The sequence below is a fragment of the Heteronotia binoei genome, chromosome 3 (genome assembly GCF_032191835.1).
Source record: "Heteronotia binoei isolate CCM8104 ecotype False Entrance Well chromosome 3, APGP_CSIRO_Hbin_v1, whole genome shotgun sequence".
Taxonomy (NCBI): domain Eukaryota; kingdom Metazoa; phylum Chordata; class Lepidosauria; order Squamata; family Gekkonidae; genus Heteronotia; species Heteronotia binoei.
Genome location: NC_083225.1, coordinates 139,286,353 through 139,305,956, shown reverse-complemented (window position 1 = coordinate 139,305,956; position 19,604 = coordinate 139,286,353). Strand labels below are relative to the sequence as shown.

The window sequence follows — 19,604 nt, the reverse complement described above, 5'->3', positions numbered from 1 at the left end:
CCAGTCCAATCTTTTTGAAACTTGGATGGTGTTTTGAGGAGAGGCACTGGATGCTATCTACCTCAAAAACAGGCCCCCCCTCCCACAGAGCTTTAGATACCCGCAGATCAATTCTCCATCATACCCTATGGAAATTGGTCTCCATAGAGAACAATGAGTGCCTAGCAGACATTTCCCTCTCCCCCCCACTTTCTGATGACCCTGAAGTGGGGGAGAGCCTCCAAACTGGGGGATCCCCTGCCCCCAACTGGGGATTGAACAACACAGATTGCTGATGAAAAAGTTTTAAAGACCACTTAAACCCTTTGCAAACCAAATTCTATTATATTTATAGAACATAGCAAAAGAGCATGTCATACTTCTCATATATTACATACATTTTTCATATCATTGCATTTAGAACATAAACCCTTGGCAACCCTAGACACATTCAAAGAAAAAAAGAATTGCTGTATTAATCTGATCTGATAAAGCAAAAATAAGCTGGTATATAAAGGCATTTTAAATACTAACAAGATTTTATTCCAGCATAACGTTTCATGAACAAGAGGTCACATATTCAGATGCCATGTCCGTAAAAGTTTATGCAGGAAAAAACACATTAAAGTTTAAGGTGCCAGAAGATTCTGCTTTATCTAGAAGGGTTGCCAACTTCGGGTTGGGAAATGTTGGGCTGGAAAGATTGGATTGGGGGATTGGGGGATTGGGGGATAGGGTTCAGTGGAGTTCTCTAGAACATACCCTCCAAAGCTGCCATTTTATCCAGGGGAACTGATCTCTGTAATCTGAAGATCAGTTCTAATTCTGGCCAATCTCCAGGCCACACCTGGAGCCTGGTAACTATCATCCAAAGAACAGCAATTTTATATTTCATATTTATAAAAAGAACTGATTCTCTAACAAATATTTAGCAAGCTAAAATATTCTCATTTAGATTGTATATTTGACTATAATGTGCATGATCCACTTTGTTACATTTTGTGAGGAGATCTGGAAAACACAGGAGAAGAGAATGTAATTTGTTTTGTTTGTCCTTACACAATTTGTTAGCCATCTGGGTAGCCCTTACAGGGCAGAAAGGTAGGACAGAAATTTTGTAAAATAAATAAAGAATCCTAAATGCATTATTCCATTTAAATAAATGGAGCTGATTTATTACCTATGGAATTAATTTCAACACACATACTCGTGCATGCCAGATTTCAGTATCCACTTTCCCTAGGCAAATAAATGACTCAGCAATCAACCTAGGAAGATACAGCGGGGGGGGGGGGGGGCGGGGCAGACAACTACATCATCATCATCATTAGCATTTTTCCCTCTGCTGGGAAAAGGTGGAGACTTCAGCTACAGAATCAGTGAAGGAAGCATCTGGGATAAGAATAACAAGAACTATTATGCAGACAATTCCATTGAATAAATGGATTGTGTGACATTATATTCAAACTGATAACAGTTGATATAAAAATCACATATGTGATGATTAAGCTGTGACAGCTCATTCACTTCCACAAGTTACTACTTGAGGCAATAGACTCTCCATGTATTCATCATACACATGTACAGCAGCAGACTTCCCAGGCGAGGGGTTCAAGATTGTAGAAAGATATTTTGCTTTAGTGTGCATTCTTCCAAACAAACAAACAAGCATACTTTTTGCTGCCTGTATGTATTTTTTGATGTGGGATTCTAGAAGAATGCTTCTTTCACTATGGCACTTAGAAATGCTCACAAGCTTTATGGCAGATGTTTCCAGCATCTCTGTGCCCATTTCCTTCTGAGACGTATTATACTGTTCTGTTGTTCCTTGTTATTCTTATCCCAGATGCTTCCTTCACTGATTCTGTAGCTGAAGTCTCCGCCTTTTCTTCATTGTCTTTCTATGATAAATCTGTTTCCAAATCATTGTGCTTATTTTCAGACAGGGGCTTTCTAGTGCTCAGCCCCAGGGCTTTCTGGAACTCAGTGATGGCATTGTGGCTCAACCTAGATTAGTCAGACCAGAAAAAGACTTCCATTGAGTTTATGGTCTCAAACACAGTCATCATACTAGGAATTCAAGAGGGGTTAAAGTAGGAGACCAGATGCAATGGAGGACTGAGATCCTGGATCTTTTAACATACATTTATCATGTCCTATATGGCAAAAGTCCCTTTTATTATTTTTGTACTTACCTGGTGATTTTGTCCCTGCATATATTATTGTTACTTCATTCCCTTTTATTTTTGCTATAGATACAATTGTTGTATTTTACCTCTTATTTTACTATTGAATTTCCAAAAATTAATAAAGAATTTTTTTAAAAAACCCTCCTCTCCACAGCCAGAACAAGTATTGACACCTCTTCTCTTATGCCATACAAATCCATAGATTGTCTTTTGATCTGCTGATGGGATATTCACTTTTTTACTGTCCTGTTGCAGCCAACTTATGGCAACCCTGAAGGGTTTTCAATGCAACAGATGTTCTAGTATTCTTTGGTGGTCTCCCATCCAAATACTGACTGTTATCTCTGGGCATGTTTACTTGAGAACTATGTGAGCTTCAGCCCTGTAAATAGACAGGTAGGATTGAAACAGCTGCAGTTCAGTTGGCCAGGCTGCCATGGACTACCTATAAAGTTCAGTTGGCCAGGCTGCCATGGACTACCTATAAAGTTCAGTTGGCCAGGCTGCCATGGACTACCTATAAAGTTGAATGCACCTATGGGTCTACAGCGGGGTTGCGCTTCACTGTATATAACCAGGTCTGGGCCTGGGGTTTTTCCATGCTTGTAAACAGTTTGCTGTTTTCCATGCTTGTAAACAGTTTGCTGTTTTCCATGCTTGTAAACAGTTTGCTGTAAACAGTTTGCTGAATCACTAGTAAAAGATGCTGATCACTACTCTTGGGGTGCAGCCAGACGTACCATTAGTGGCGATACGCTGACGGATTAAATGTGTTCGTTCAGACATCCACATCTGGCAATCGAGCGTATTCCAGTGTCATCCCGGCTTGCCACACATCTATGGCGCATTAATTTGACAGCACATAAAGTCCGGTCCTTTTTCAAAAAAGCTGCACAAGATCGGCTTTTTCCTTTAAAAAAAAAAAAAAAAAAGCCCCAGCAGACATGCGCATTGCCAGATCATCCGGGAATCTGAGGTGACACTTCTGCTTCTCCAATCAACACAGGATCGGAGGGGGGGGGAACGTTATCCCACTATTTAGAACAGGGAAAAGTCTCTTTTTTTCAATGTGGAGGATTTCTGGAAACTTCCCCCCCCCCTGAAGTAACGTTTAATTTCCCACCTCCAAACAGTTGGGCGCATGTTCAATGGACCCCCCCCCCCCTCCCAGAAATCACCACCTGATCACGCATGCTCCAAGAAAAGAGCGTGATAATATTGGGTGTCTGAACACTCAACAACAGAATGAGTCGCATTCTTGGATGCTCATCTGAATGGCCCTGCATCGAATCAATATTCAGCTGCTCAAATTTGAGCGCTACACACACGCTTTTAATTTGAGTTGTGATCTCACCCCTGGAGTCCTTGGGTGCATTCAGACGTACCATTAGTGGCGACACAGCTCCGTCTCGCTGACGGATTAAATATGTTCATCCAGACATCCACATCTGGCAATCAAGCGTCATCTGGGGTCATCCTGGCTTGCTGCGGATCAATGCCGCGTTAATCTGATAGCGCAGAAAGTCCGGCCCTTTTTTACAGAAGTGGCACACAATCTTTTTTTTCTGTTTGGACAGCTCATGCCCAATACCGCCCCTTGGAATGTTTACCGCCCCTCCCACCTTTAAAAAAAAAAAAAAGCCCCAGCAGACATGCGCAATGCCAGATCATCCAGGAATTTGAGGTGACGCTTCTGCTTCTCCGATCAACACAGGATTTGAGGGGGGGGGATGTTATCTCACTATTCAGAACAGGGGAAAAAAATCTTTTTTTTTCAATGTGGAGGATTTCCAGATATCATTGTCACTGCCAATTTCTAGGAAAGTAGTTCCTGGCAGTTCCCTGGTTTGAATTGGCAACGTTAATTCCAGAAACTTTCCTCCCTCCCCCCGCCCCAGCCTCTGAAGCAACATTTTATTTCCCACCTCCAAACAGTTGGACGCATGTTCAATGGACACCCCCCCTCCCCAGGAATCACCATCTGATCAAGCATGCGCCAAGAAAAGAGCATGATAGTATTGGATGTCTGATCGCTCAACAACAGGATGAGTCGCATTCTTGGATGCTCATCTGATCGGCCCTGTATCGAATTAATATTCAGCGGTTCAAATTTGAGCACTACACACCCGCTTTTAATGTGACGTGTGACCGCACCCCTTGTTCTTTCCATCAGACCCAATATTTAACACTGACCGAGGCTGACCCTGCTTAGCTTCTGAGATCTGATGAAATCAGACTAGCCTGGGCTATTCAGTCAGAGCCCATGTCACATGGGGGGGAGTATGCTTTGATCAATCATGTTGGCTTTTCCCACAAGCCTATAGGGCATGGTATACAAATGGGGCATGCACGTATTCAGAAACCATCCCTTTAAGAATGCTACAAATCAAAGACTGCGGTGACATTAACAACTGAACTGCATTCCCCAATATATTCCATATGTCAGTCTGTTACCTTAAACAGCCTTCTCCTTGCAAGTACCCTCTCTTAAGACTATACAGAAACAGCTAAGTCAGGGACCTTCTTTGTGGTAGATCCAGTTCTTTGCCTACCAGCATGGGTGCTAAGGGTGCTTCCATGGCTGCATTGAGGAAAATGTGCTGGTTTATATTAGAGGGCACTTGGTAGAGGGGGAGCTTTTCGGCATGTGTTTCGTTTTTGTGTCCTTGCAATTTGTTCTATTGTTAGCTGTGCATCTAAGTCAGGATACAAATATTTTTAAATACATAAATATATGTTTTATCAAAGCACTAAAATGGGAGGAGGGGGAATCATTATAAACCATAACCAGTAGGAAAATTGTGCTGGATAACTTCTCCTAACTCAGTTCAAGGTTGGATATAGCATAATCAGGGATTTTTAAATCTGAAATCTGAAAATAGTTTGTGTTCTTCCAAAATACCTTTGCTCTGCCCCTTGTAAATCTGTCAACATCTTCCTCCTTGCATAGGTATGTAAATCCTCTCCATGATATCAGTATGCCTTTAACAATGGTGGCACACTGTGGATTACAAATAGAGATATCTTGTCAGTTGATCCAAGGCAGTCAGAAAACTTGGAAAGACACATGGAATCCTGTATATATTTTTGTGCTTTCTAAAGAAATAAAATCTTGTGGAATGAAGTCTTAAAATGAAAAGAAAAGAAAATCAGCACAACACTGTCCAATGCTCTTTCCTATTGACCTTACTGGATTTGCTTCAAATTATTGATCCACACTGAAAAAGATCTACTGATGGAAAAGTGCTCTGCTCAGATTACAGTGAAAGATTATGAACTGGACACATTTTGAGCCTTTATCCATTCATAGTCAGACTTGGAAAGGTGTGAAGAGATGTTTTCTGTTTTACTCTGACCAATTCTGAAGATCTTTGGTAAGCCATGTTGAGCCATAAAGAAAAGGAGGGTTACACATATTTTAATAAACTGTAATGAAATTCTTACAGATTCCACTTTCTATATTACATATTTGGGCTACCCCCAAAGCTAGGGATGCCAGCCTCCTGTTGGAACTGGGGGATCCCCTGGAATTACAGTTTATCTCCAGACTACAGAGATAATTTTCCCTGAATAAAATAGATGCTTTGGAGGATGGACTCTATGGCATTGTATCCTGCTGAGGCCCTTATTCCTAAATTTCCATGAATCTCCTGTTGGTGGCTGAAGGGACCTAACCCTACCCAAATCCCAGATAGCAGAGCAGTGCAATTGGCAACAGATATATCATGCATTCAAAATGCACTTTTTCCCCTTCTGATCCTAGGTAAAGGAGGGTCTTTGTTTTCAATGGACTTTCCAGGGCTTGACCCTGGCCATCATCTCTATAATGCTTTGCAGGATACACGGTAAGTCTAATATGATCAATGAATTCTGAGGAAATGTTTAATTAATAGCAGTTAATCTCCACTAGCACACAACATTCAACATATATGAGCATCAATTGGTTCTCCTTTTGTGAAAGTACCAAACACAGATGTGAATATGCCATCCCTATAACTCTCTCAAGAAGTATGTTTTCAATAAAAGCTTTCATTTCATCTATCCTATTCCAGTTCTTTGCCACAATCATATAAAGAATCATATATAAAGAACTGATCATAGAAGAAAGTGTCTGAAAGACTAGATTGACATACTGGGAGACCTGGACAAGCAACAATAGTCTGTGGAATTGGGTTCCACATATTCCTGGGGAATGAGAGACCAACTGTGGGAACAGGAGAATACAAAGAACCATGAATAAATCTCTACTTGAGAAAAGGATCTCTCCCTCACATTTTCAAGGCTGGTGGAAGCATTGCTGAGGAAATGGATCTTTCCCTCAGTGTCTCCCACAGCTTCTCTGGGAACCATCAGGGAAAGCACAGAAAGTGGTGCAGGAAGCATTATCTAAAAAAAAAAAATGGAAATTGCAGAGCCCACCTCTTACAAGAACAGAAGTGCCTTCTGTTTGTATAAGCAGACCTTTGGATTGTATAGCAGAGGAAATTAGGGCTCTGCTGCAGATGGCAGTGATGATTGTGGGAGGTCAGATAAGGGATCCCAAAGTTGGGCAGAACCTGCACAGTGTTCACAATATAAAAGCAGAAGCAGTTTATGCAGCATAGAGAAATCCTGGTGAGAGAACATGTAGCAAAAGCAAGAACTGGAAAGAAGAGAATAAGAAGAACAGACTCTGTCTGGGGCAAGCCCAATGCACTCAGATGGGTAGAGGATGAAGGTAACTTCAAAGCACCTTTCTTCTGAATGCTAATTGTACTTAGATAGCTGAGACAAGCATCTGTGGACTCAACAGTCAGGAGCTCTTAACATGCTCTTTTCAAAGGCTAGGTGCAAGTCACAGGTTATATTACCAAATGGCAGTGGTTCTTTTGCCCTTCAAATAATTCAGGAGCAATAGGCACACAAGTGGGGTGAGAGCTGAAGGCTTTATTAGTCAGACAATAGCAGGAAGAAAAGAAAATACAGCAATACTTGTGGTCTTTTCGTTGCCAGGAGCCCCCTGAAGAATTGACAGTGGCCGGACCTCATGAAAATAGTGATATGAACAGGGCTTTTTGATAGAAAAAGCCCAGCAGGGACTCATTTGCATATTAGGCCACTCCCTCTGACAGCACCATTGTTATGCATAGAGCTTTTTGCAGAAAAAGCCCAGCAGGAACTCATTTGCATATTAAGCCACACACCCTGACACCGAGCCAGCAGGAACTGCGTTCCTGTGTGTTCCTGCTCAAAAAAGCCCTGGATATGAAGCACATTGCGCAGTCTCAGTCTACGTTGAGTGCGGAGGAGTGGCCACACTGCCCTGCAAGTGCCTCTCTGTCTGGCCTTCTGAGGGTTCTAGTGGCCATGCTGCTATGCTGAGGTTTTCTACTGGGGCTATTTCTCAGATTTATATATTATCTGAATGAAATACATTGATTACAACTGTGGTTTTAATTATATATTGCTGCCCTTGACAAGGATCATACAACACAGGCCCTCCCAAGGTCTCCTGATTAGCTGTGATAATTGTGCAATCATTCCTCCACTCCCAAATTTCTTGTTTTTTTTGGGGGGGGGGAGAGGTGTGTTTGCATTGTGTGTGTGTGTGTTAGGGTTGCCAAGTCCAATTCAAGAAATATCTGGGAACTTTGGGTGTGGAGCCAGGAGACTTTGGGGGCGGAGCCAGAAGCAAGGCTGTGACAAGCATAATTAAACTCCAAAGGGAGTTCTGGCCATCACATTTAAAGGAACCACACACCTTTTAAATCTTCCTAACTTCCACTGCTGGGCTGAGGTGTATGTTTTCTTTTGAAGAGGATCAGAGAAAAGGAACTGATCAAGTGATCTGCAAGCATGAGGCAGGGAGGTAGACAATTACTCCTCATAAATTATTTTGTGCTTCCCCCAGGTGCCATTGTGACAGAGGATAAAGAAGTAGAGCTGGGTGGCAATGTGACCTTGAGATGTATCCTAACAGGGTCTCTTGAACTAGTTCATGCTTCATGGAAGAAACAAACTAATGGGAGCTCTGTAAATATTGCAGCGTTGAGTAAGAATAATACACATACAAATGAGTATATTGCCAAGGAATATGGAAGTCGACTCAGCTTCATGAGTTCAGCGCTCAATGATACTGCCATCACCTTTTGGAATGCTAGCATCTCAGAAAGTAGCTGCTATGAATGTGTATTTAATATATTTCCCACAGGACCCATCTCAAACAAAACCTGTCTTCTTGTATATGGTGAGTCTGCATTAAAATAGCCCTACAAAGGGAAAGTGTATCTGTTATTCCTCTTTATTAATATTTTCTCAGCGTCACCTGTTATTCCCAGCTGGTATGGTTGCCAGAATCTCTGTGAAGTGTCAACCCTTCTGGGCAGCCAAAAATGGTTTGAGGGCTGGAGAGGTAGCAAAATCCTTTTACATTTTGAGGTACCGTGACAACTATGAGCCATTCCAGCCTTCTGCTCTTCTAGGTTAAAAGTTGGATTTAGAGGGTCATATAGCATTCATAAACAGCACACACAACAGGTGATTCAAAAAAGGACTGTCTGGTTAAAAAATATACAAGTAGCCACAGTAATTGAATGACAGGTAGGGGATGGTGAGCTGTGTTGTTTTTTTCCTTCTTTACTTCTTTTATAGCCTGCCTTTCTCACTGAGACTCAATGCAAGTTACAAAACGTAAACAAGAAGTCCATCACACAATGTGTAACATCCAACATCTGGGGGAGGGTGGTTTAGAGACTGAATAAATCAATTCAATAAAAAATACTGTAGGACCAGCATTTAATTTAGTTCCAGTTAAGGAACTGGAAAGAAAGCAGATGCACGGCAAAAAGAAAAACATGTTTAAGGCATGGCATACCATAATGTGTAAGTGGGTTCCAAAGCTAGAAGACAACGCACTTAAAGTAAGATGATACAAACAATAAACATTGCAGTAGATTACACTCTTGTCTTATATTACAATTCTAATCCCTTTATAAAAATCACCTTTCTGAACTTTTCTGAAAGAAATCTGGGCACTTTCTTGCTCCCTTGGGGCAGGCAATTCCAAAAGGTGGTATCCACCAAAGAGAATGTACATGAACTGGCAGCTGTCAACCTTACTCATTTGCAGGGTGGGATCTTCAGAAAGCTTTCCTTAGATGAGGGAAACTCATTTGCAGCGTTGAGTAAGAATAATACACATACAAATGAGTATATTGCCAAGGAATATGGAAGTCGATGTGGGGATACAGGGATCTGCCTTGCAGTGGCTGACTTCCTTTCTCCAAGATCGGGGACAAAGGGTGGTGATAGGGGAGGAAGCATCCCAGAGGCACCCCCTTAGTTGCGGGGTGCCGCAGGGAGCGGTCCTATCCCCGATGTTATTTAATATCTATATGCGCCCCCTTGCCCAGATAGTCAGGAGGTATGGACTGGGTTGCCATCAATATGCGGATGACACCCAGCTCTACCTAATGATGGGTGGCCAGTCTGACTGTACCCCGGAAAATCTAGACCTGGCATTACAAGCCGTGGCCTCCTGGCTCAGACTGAGTCGGCTGAAACTGAATCCGACGAAGACGGAGGTTTTCTACCTGGGTCGGGGCGGTCCGGGGAGAGAGATCCAGCTGCCGGCCCTTGACGGGGTGCCACTAATACCGGTCCCCAAGGTCAAGAGCTTAGGCGTGCTCCTCGAGTCCTCCCTTACAATGGAGGCTCAGGTGGCAGCCACTGTTAGATCTGCCTTTTTCCATCTTCGGCAAGCACGGCAGCTGGCCCCTTACCTGGACCGCAGCGACCTAGCGACGGTAATCCATGCTACGGTCACCTCAAGAATAGATCACTGTAATGCTCTCTACATGGGGCTACCCCTGACGCTAACCCGGAGACTACAACTAGTGCAGAACGCTGCGGCACGGCTGTTAATGGGGCTACCACGACGGGAGCACATTCGGCCAGTGCTGAGAGAGCTGCACTGGTTGCCTGTTGTGTTCCGAGTTCGCTTCAAGGTGTTGGTATTAACCTTTAAAGCCCTTTATGGTCAGGGACCTGCCTATCTACGGGACCGCCTTTCCCCATATATCCCCCAGAGAGCACTGCGATCAGGGACAAAAAATCTGCTGTCTGCCCCTGGCCCAAAAGAAGCCAGGCTATCCGCAACAAGATCTAGGGCCTTCTCAGTGGCAGCACCAGAACTCTGGAACACCCTCCCAGAAGCTATAAGGGCCCTGCGGGATTTGTCGGCGTTCCGCAGGGCCTGTAAGACCGAACTGTTTAGGCAGGCTTTTCTGGTTGACTGAAAATGGGCTGCCACCGGACATCCTACAGAAGCTGGCGGTCATAGTCAGAACCCAATACCGCCAGACTAGATTGAGATAGCGTAATAGTTTTTAACCTGATAAATGTATTATGGTTTTATATGTTTTATGGAATTGATTGTTTTTATGATACTGTAAGCCGCCCTGAGTCCGCTTGCGGAGAGGGCGGGATATAAATGTAAAGTAATAAAATAATAAAAAATAAATAAAATAGCAGGAGACACAGTCCTGCAAGTATTTGAGTCCAAAACTATTAAGTGCTTTGTTGATGATAACTTATAACGTTGAACTGAACTTGTTAACTGGCTTCAACATATAAACATATAATTTGTGTTTAGGTTCTGGCTGCAGCATTTCCCATTTTATCAGTCGTCAGCTGGAAAAAGAGACTCCCTATTTACTGTGCTCTTATCCTGAACAAATCTTTCTTATTTGTATTTATTTTCAGTTCTAATGAGAGCCAGAGTGGTGTAGCAGTTAATAAACAATCTGGAGAACTGGGTTTGATTCCCCATTTCTCCACATGAAGCCAACTGTGTTATCTTGGGCCAGTCACAGTTCTCTCAGAACTCTCTCAGCCCCACCTACCCTGCAAAGTACCTGTTGTGGGAGGGGAAAGGAATACAAGTACTGCAGATATATAGAATGTGCCCAGTGGGAACCACCACCATTGATATATGTGTTATCTGTTTTATTGTATTTTATGGTTTTAGCTTGTAGTTTTTAATTGTTTTAACTCCTGTTGTGATCCTCCCTGAGCCTGCTAGCAGGAAAGGGTGGAATACAAATTAACAAAAATAAATAAATAAAGTAGACAACAGTGGGGTATAACAACTGACTCCTTCTCCTCGTCTTCTTTTAATTTAGATGTTTGCAGGGTGCCTCTTTATCTGTCTTGTTGCTATTAAGGCGTTCTCATTCATCACTCAAATGAGTTGCTCATAGTGACAGATTTTATTGTTGCTTGTATGTCAGATTTCCATGCATTTCTACACCATCACATTACTGATGGACTCCTGAATGCCACATGCACAGCAACTGGTTTCCCGCCTCCTGTAATCTCTTGGGTTGGACCAGCAGATGAAAAGAATGAAAGGAAGCTAGAAAATTCCAATGGCACAGTGTCGATCATCAGTAACATACTCATAAATACCTCAAGTGGCCATTATGGCCAAGAACTGATCTGCCGAGTCAAATACAGAAAGCGAGATATAGATTACAAAGTGCCCAGGGCAGAAAAAGGTCAGTGAATATTTGTTCCTTGCAAATCTCATTTACCTGCCCATATTTTATTTCCCCAAGAATGAAAATTACAGTTACATTACATCAAAATGGGAAAATGACTGGAAGGAGACCAAGAAAGTACTGTGTTCCACAGCAAGTATGGATTTTTCTTCCAGAATCTAAAATGGGATTATGTTTTCTGAGGTGGGAGGGATGGATTCTGGAAGAAAATTCAGCAAAAACAGTGCAAACATTCTACAGTTCTTGAGAAACAATCAATGCTACTTTGCTGAGGATATGTCTCCTTTACTGCATTTTTTTAAAAATGTAATCTTTCACTGTGCGTAGTGGGTGGTACCTGCCTTACAGTTCACCCCTAAATAGAGTTGTATCCTTCAAAGCCAATTGATTTCAAGGAACTTAAAAGACTGCAGCTCTGTTTAGGATTGCACTATAAGGAGCGTTCCTCTAGTCTTTTTTTTATTACTGGGATGGTAGGACACAAGGCAGTATGGGTTAATTATTTATTTTTCGTTATTGCAAAGCATGTATATTTTAAAATTGACCATGAAAAACATCAGTGTAGCTGTGCACTATCCTCATTTACATATGCATGTTATAATTATCTACAGTATCCCTTTCCCTCAAGACTTGTAATCTGCTGTAATTACAGAGGTATAACATGAGAGGCTAGCCAGAAAATTTTCAACTTATTTTGTTAAAAAAGAGACAGTTTCAAATTACTAGACCAGCACAAGAAGCTTATAAAACAGTTCTAATCCCTTTATAAAATCACCTGGTGAAGGCAGAGAAGGAGCAGTTTTTCTCCTGCTCGAGTGTCCTGAATATTTATTATTTTTATTTATTTCTTCATTTATACCTGGGCTTTCCCCCCAATGGGCACCCAAAACAACTTAAATAATTATTCTTTCTTTCATTTTATCATCACAATGTCCTGTGAACTAGGTTGGGATGAGATCATGAGACTGGTCCAAATTCATCCAGCAAGTTGCCATGGTAGAGCAGGGATCTGAACCTGGGTTTCCCAGATCCTAATTTGACACTCTAACCTAGAGGTGTCAAACTCATTGGTTACAAGGGCTGGATCTGACATAAATGTCACTTTGTCCAGCAGGCCAAGCGTACCATAAAATGTAATGCCAGATAACCGGAAAATATTTAAGCTTTTTAAAGGATACAGGAAAACACAATTAACAATATTATTTTTTTTCTCAAAATGCAAGCATGCTTAAAATATTAACACTCTTTTATTTGATACCTCTTGCTATTAATTATTGCATCAAAATATGGAGTCAAAAAGAACAAAATAGTAATATAAAAGGCGTACAGAAGAAAAAAGATGGGTTATATAAGGCTTTTGAAACAATTTATATTTGTCAAATATTAATATATTAAACAAGGAAGTGAAGAAATACTTCTCCCCAATATCCCTTTCATCAGAATTTTTAAGATATTTTCTACAATACTTTCATCATTAATATACAATCTGTTGTACATATTTCATTGGCAGTGTGTACTAGCTATAACTTTTAATATACCAAAGTTTAAAGAAAAAAATCTATTATCTATCTTTCAATAAGAATTTCAGTTTCCATAAGAAATATTTTGAAATATTTTGTTCAAAATTAACTTCCTTGTACATTTATATTTTAAACTTGTTCTCTTCTTTCTGCATTATAATACCTTTGCATGCCTTATAATACATTTATAGACCATTTTAGACTGTTTCTCATTGTTGATTGCATAATAGACATTACATCTCTCATCAGTTTTTGAGATGGATCTTTTTCTCAAATGTTAATTTTGCCATTACTGAATAATCAGCAAGTTGTTTTTCCCATTCTTCTAAGCTTAGACATACATCTGATTTACATTTTGCTGCATAATAATTCTAGCCACTGTCACCATATGGTAAATATCTCTTCCAAACCTTCTGGTAATTTGTTGGGCAATATTCCTAGTAATATATTCTTAGCTTTCACAGTAAATTCAGATTTTAATATATTATGTGCTGTAGCAATCTGGAGTATGCTGTTTAGGGATGTATCCAAGCTGAGAACGTACTTTTGATTTAGTGATGTTTATTACAGAAAAAAGCTTTTCACAGATGTACGTTTTCCCAAACATAAGAATTTTAGAAGCAAAAGCCTTAAGTTAGGGGTAATTTAGACCACAGAACTGGTAAAATTTGCTAACGCCAACTTCAGAAAGCTTATCCTTAAATATAGCATCACACTGCCCTCACATCTACCTGTGATTTGTGGCATCCTTTCTCTGGTAGGTTGGGAGAAGTGTGAATGTCCCATCATGTCTACTGTATAGACTCACTATCTGTGAAGCAGGGTTTCTTCCACACTTAGAGAGGTCCACCCCAAAATATACACATCGAAAAACTCTCCAAGGAACTGGAGTAACCTCAACACTTGTTCAATCTATCACAAAAATCATGAACGCGCCACAAATTCACCAGTCAATGACCAGAATTCTAAATCAGCTGTTTTCTCCTACCACCTCTATGTGTTACCCACACCAATCCACTCTCCTCCAATTTCAAGTCTGCTCCCACTGAGCACTCCTTTCCTTGCACTTCAGTCCCACTTAGAGACCTGACCGCCCACAAAGACTCACATACATCCCCTGGTGCTGAGGTTCAAGCATAGGAACTAACACTTGGGAGACCCAGGTTCATAAGCCCCATTCTGCCATGGAAGTTGCTGGGTGACTTTGAGTCAGTCACTCTCTCAGCCTAACATAGTTGTGAGAACAAAAACATAGATAGGGAGAACAATACATGTAAATTGCATTGGGTCCCCATTTGGGAAGAAAAGCAAAGTACAGATGCTTAGAATTTTTTTTAAAATGATGCAACAAAATCTCATTATGTTTTTAAAGTGGCTCCTATTTTATCTTAGCTTCCAACTACACCCCAGCTCTTGCATTTCATTCCCCCAAACAAAACACTCAGCATCTTCCTTCACCCCAGCAGCTGGGTTTCACCTCAGTTCCCATGACTTTCCAATGGCTGTTCCCACTATACATTTCCATCAGCAGATTCTATCCTAACATCCATTCTAACACTCATTTCCATCAGCATCCCCCCCCCCACACACACACCTTCACACATAATGACTTATCTGCCTCCCTTCTTCTTCCCTCCTCCCTCTTCCCAAAGGGCTGCTTCTCCAGCCTCATGCTGGAGAAAGAGAGAAAGTTGGGCAAGGAAAAGAAGAAGGTGGCAGTGACAGTGGCAAAGGAGGCAGCTTCTGCTGCTGAAGAAAAGGGAGAGGCCAGCACACATGAGCGCTGTCAGAGAGGAGGTGATTCCCCCACCTATGATAGGAGAAAGATAGGTGACAGCTGCTGCACAGCCTGGCCCAACAGAAAGAGACACAGAGAGAAAGGAAGGGGGTATATCTAGCCAGCTGGCCTGAGGTCTTTTTGCTGCTCTTCCCACTGCCACCCTCCTCTTCTTCCTTGCTCATGACCAGATAACAGACCTAGACGGGCTGCTTCTGCCTCCCAGGGCTGTACATTTGACACAACTGCTCTAACCACTATGGTGACCAGTCTTTGCCAATAACTAGCAGAAGCATAATTAATTGTGGTAGCTATACTATACCTGTCTTTTTCTGTACAGTCATCTAAAACAGCCAGTGAGAGAAAGGAAAGTTTGGACCTCCTTCCCCATTATTAACATACATATGATTTTTATTTGGCTTTTTGGAGCCAAATTACTCTAGGAAACCCCAGAATTGTGTATAGGTGGGACCTTAGAATAAATAAAGAGTTCACAAACTACATTACTGTGGTCATCAGCTTTGCCTCTTTCCTTCCTATAGGTCACTGGAATACAGTTCCTGTGTTGCTAACTATATTAGCCGTAATCTTTGTGGTGTTAATAATAGCAGTTGCATGCTGGAAACAACACAAGAAAAAACACAGTGGTGAGTTACTAAAAATCAAAACCAGATCATACTTCTGATATTCATGTGACGCTGTTTAATAACTTCAGGTATATAGGAGAATATGTACACCTGACCAGGATAGCCCAGGCTCATCCAGTCTCATCAGATCTCAGAATATAAGCAGGGTTGGTCCTGGTTAGTACTTGGATGGGAGACCACCAAGGAATATCAGGGTTGCCAAGCCAAGGCAGGCAATGGCAAACCATTTCTGTTAGTCTCTTGCCTTGAAAACCCTTAAGAGATCACCATAAATCTGCTGTGATTTTACATCAAAAAACACAAAACAAACAAACAAAAACAAAATAAATGGTGGCTAGTTATAAAGTGCAGGTGGGTCTCATTCACTCTGTATGGCTAGTGAGATGAATCGCATTCTGATATTTAATAAAAATATGCATAACCCCACTTTTTAGTTAAAACATTTGAAACAACTAATGGAACATTAATAATAAGCCCTTTATGGCCTGGGACCTGCCTACCTTAGGGACCGTCTCTCCCCACATGTTCCCCAGAGAGTGCTGAGATCGGGATCTCAGAACCTCCTTATAATCCCTGGACCAAAGGAGGCCCGTCTGAAAGCGACCAGAGACAGGGCCTTTTCGATTGCAGCCCCCTATTGGTGGAACCAGCTCCCGGAGGAGGTGAGGGCCCTGCGGAACCTTGAACAGTTCCACAGGGCCTGTAAAACAGCCCTCTTCCAGTTGGCATACAACTGACCGATACCGGGATGCCTGAATATTTAAACTTATGAACATCAGAATATTTGAACACTGGAATACTTGAAGAATTGACTTAAGGAAGAGGTAGCATAGTATATTGATGTGAGTTTTATGTATTTTTATGTATTTTATTGTATAATCATTAATGTATTTTAAACTGATTTACTGTTAGCATTCTGTGTTGTAAGCCGCCCTGAGCCCGCTTTGGTAGGGTAGGGCGGGATATAAATCGAACAAATAAATAAATAATTAGAAGACCAAAGAGCAAATAAAAGTAAAATGTATTGCCATCTTCTGGGCATGGAGCAGGGGTCACTGGTAGGCTTCCCAGTCCCCAGGTCCCAGTGGGGGATCTCCTGGTTTTACAAGTTTCCCCCCGCCCCCAGCCAGCTAGCCCCCAGCCAGCTTCCCCCCACAGCCCCCACAGCCCTAGATCTCCGGCAGTTTTAGGGAATAATGGGGAATTGATCCGCGGATATCAGGGGCTCTAGGGGTGCTGTGTTTTGAGGTAGTCACACCAAATTTTCAGTATAGCATCTAGTGCCTCTTTTCAAAATACCCCCCAAGTTTCAAAACGATTGGACCAGGGGGTCCAATTCTATGAGCCCCCCAAAGAAGGTGCCCCTATCCATTATTTCCTATGGAAGGAAGGCATCTAAAAAGGTGTGTTGTCCCTTTCAGTGTGATGGCCAGAACTCCCTTGGAGTTCAATTATGCTTGTCACACCCTTGCTCCTGGCTCCACCCCCAAAGTCTCCTGGCTCCATCCCCAAAGTCCCCAGATATTTCTTGAATTGGACTTGGCAACCCTAGTCACTGGGGATGTATGTCTGTGGGGAATGTATTCATGTGCAGGGGGTTGGACTAGATGACCCTGGAAGTCCCTTTCAACTCTATGATTCTCTCTCTATATAAACATAAATTTAACAGTGGATTATATTCAGCCAAGTTTGAAAATCTTAGAAGAAGCAGCTTAGCTGAACCTTTAAGATCTCTGCATCACTGAGCCAATATAAATTATTTTTCACACTTTATTGTGATATCAAAAATAACTTCTGTCGATGTTGCAGCTATCTTTGTCTGCCTTTTCTGCTTCATTTTCCCTCTTGGTATCTTCTCAGAGAGCCAGTTTGGTATAGTGGTTAAGTGTGCAGACTCTTATCTTGCCAGGTTTGATTCCCCACATGCACCTGCTGATGTGATTTGGGTCAGCCACAAGTTCTCTCAAAGCTGTTCTGCTCTCTCAGCCCCACCTACCTCATAGGCTGTCTGTTGTGGGGAGGGGAAGAAAAAGAAGATTGTAAATTGCTCTGAGACTCCTTTGGGTAGTGACGGACGGGGTATAAATCCAATCTCTTCCTCTTCTTCTTCTAAAAGAGAAAAATGGATTAGTATTTCCTGTTGGCACAGCCTCTTGACCCTTTTTCTCTACCTTTTGTCCCACTCAGCATTTGAGCTCTGCCCCTTGATCCAACTGATTTCAACCCTTTATCTCAATGATCCCGAACATGTATAGGTTGGTCAGGCCCTGTTATGGGCTCCACTTCCAGAAAGGACCCACCTTTGATGGATAGGTCAGGTTCAACCTCTCCCTAAGAGCACCAATGAAAGCTGGCAGAGGCTGTGGTCAGACGTACCTGTTAATCCGCTTACAAGGTGCTTCTATTTTAGCCCGCCACTCTTTTAAAACACAACTGCCTGATCAGATATCCCATCTGCAGCCAGTCTCAGCCTGTATCTAGCCCATTACTGAGCAATTAGACATTCCACACTGAAGCAGGGTTTTTTTTGGGGGGGGGGGGGTTTAAAAAAGGACACTCTCTGACATGCACAAAAACATTGAGCATGCGTAGGTTTCCCTGTCGCCTTGCTTTTTGCAAATGCACATTAACAATGAATCACTCACCTTGCTTGGTGAGCGATCCTTCTGTGGTGCGCTTGATCTCTCTCTCTCATGTCAGCATGAACATATTCGTGCATGCATCAATGTTGTGATTTTTTTAAAGGCACATGTGCAGGCGTTTATGACGTCTTGCTAACACTTGCACGATCAGATGTTGGAAAATCCGATCACAGCTCATTGTTAAGCATCAATGTCCGGACTTTCATCACCGTCAAAAAGATCCAAAAGTATGTCGCAGAATGATGGATAGAAGACATCTCAGTGATGCATGCCAGATATTGCCATCTGGACACACACTTAAAATCCGCTGTGCATCCACCATGCATTCACTGCTATGCCGGGTGAAAGGGTACGTCTGACCACGGCCAGAATGTTGAGAGCAGGAGACTCAAAAACAGAAGTTTGGAAACGACACTGAGGGGTTAGCAGCAGAGAGCTTAAGCACTGAGATGAAAGGGATTTTCCTGACTGAAGGGAACTGTATAGAAGAGCTGCTTCATTGGAATAGGCCGAAAACAGTAATTTTGTAATTAAAGGATCTCAGCTGTGATTATAGAACCTCAGTTCAAAAGTTCAATGGAAGTGAAATGTCATTTCTTAGACTTTACTTTCTTCAGTTTTGTTTTTACAAAAAAAAGCTTTCTTGTTTGATTAATCCTATCGGCTATATTTTTAAGGTGAAGAAGCGTGTGTGTGCATATGCACACATATTCTAGGATATGCATGAAAGGTGACAATGAGTGGTTAGAATGGAGTTCTGTGTAAATGAGGGCTAATTATAATGAGGGCTGGGTTACCCTATCTGTGGATATCTCTGGAAGTGAGAGAGAGGACCTGAGGCATGAGATGATCATGTTTAAAATATGTTTTGCAATTTGGCAAGAGTTGCTGGAGGAAGAAAAAACAGACTTAATGTTTCCTTTCTCCCTCCACTCTCACTTGAAGAATTCTTTTCTATGTAAGCTATCATTCACAATTATCAAACAAAGTGAACGGCCATGACTTCTCAGAAACAAACTTCAATTTAAAATGGAGTTTTGGTGTTAGTATAAGCAACAGAGGAATCTGTAGAGAAATAATTCTCTAATTCTCAGTTTTTCTGTCTAGACTTGTTTTCTATTCTACTTTTTCCCCTTACATGAAAGCATGATGACTGATTGGGAAACAGGACTTTTTTCTTCTTCTATGGGAAGCAAAATTAGAATAAGTAGCTGACAATCAGAATTCTACAACAAAACTTCAGAAACATTTTAAATTTCTAGCAACAAAAGTAGTTTTTAAAATTCTAGTTTTTTGAAAATAAACCATTCA

At 41.7% G+C, this 19,604-nt stretch overlaps 1 protein-coding gene across 1 annotated transcript in view; it reads left to right on the top strand.

The window, feature by feature from the left end:
• The window catches only part of CD200 (CD200 molecule), a 54,062-nt gene that overhangs the window by 24,142 nt on the left and 10,316 nt on the right, over positions 1–19,604 (top strand). The window contains exons 6-9 of the mRNA XM_060235289.1: positions 5,932–6,013; positions 8,059–8,394; positions 11,438–11,704; positions 15,547–15,651. Coding sequence (XP_060091272.1) covers positions 5,932–6,013; positions 8,059–8,394; positions 11,438–11,704; positions 15,547–15,651 — 790 coding nt within the window. The remainder of the gene's footprint in view (positions 1–5,931; positions 6,014–8,058; positions 8,395–11,437; positions 11,705–15,546; positions 15,652–19,604) is intronic.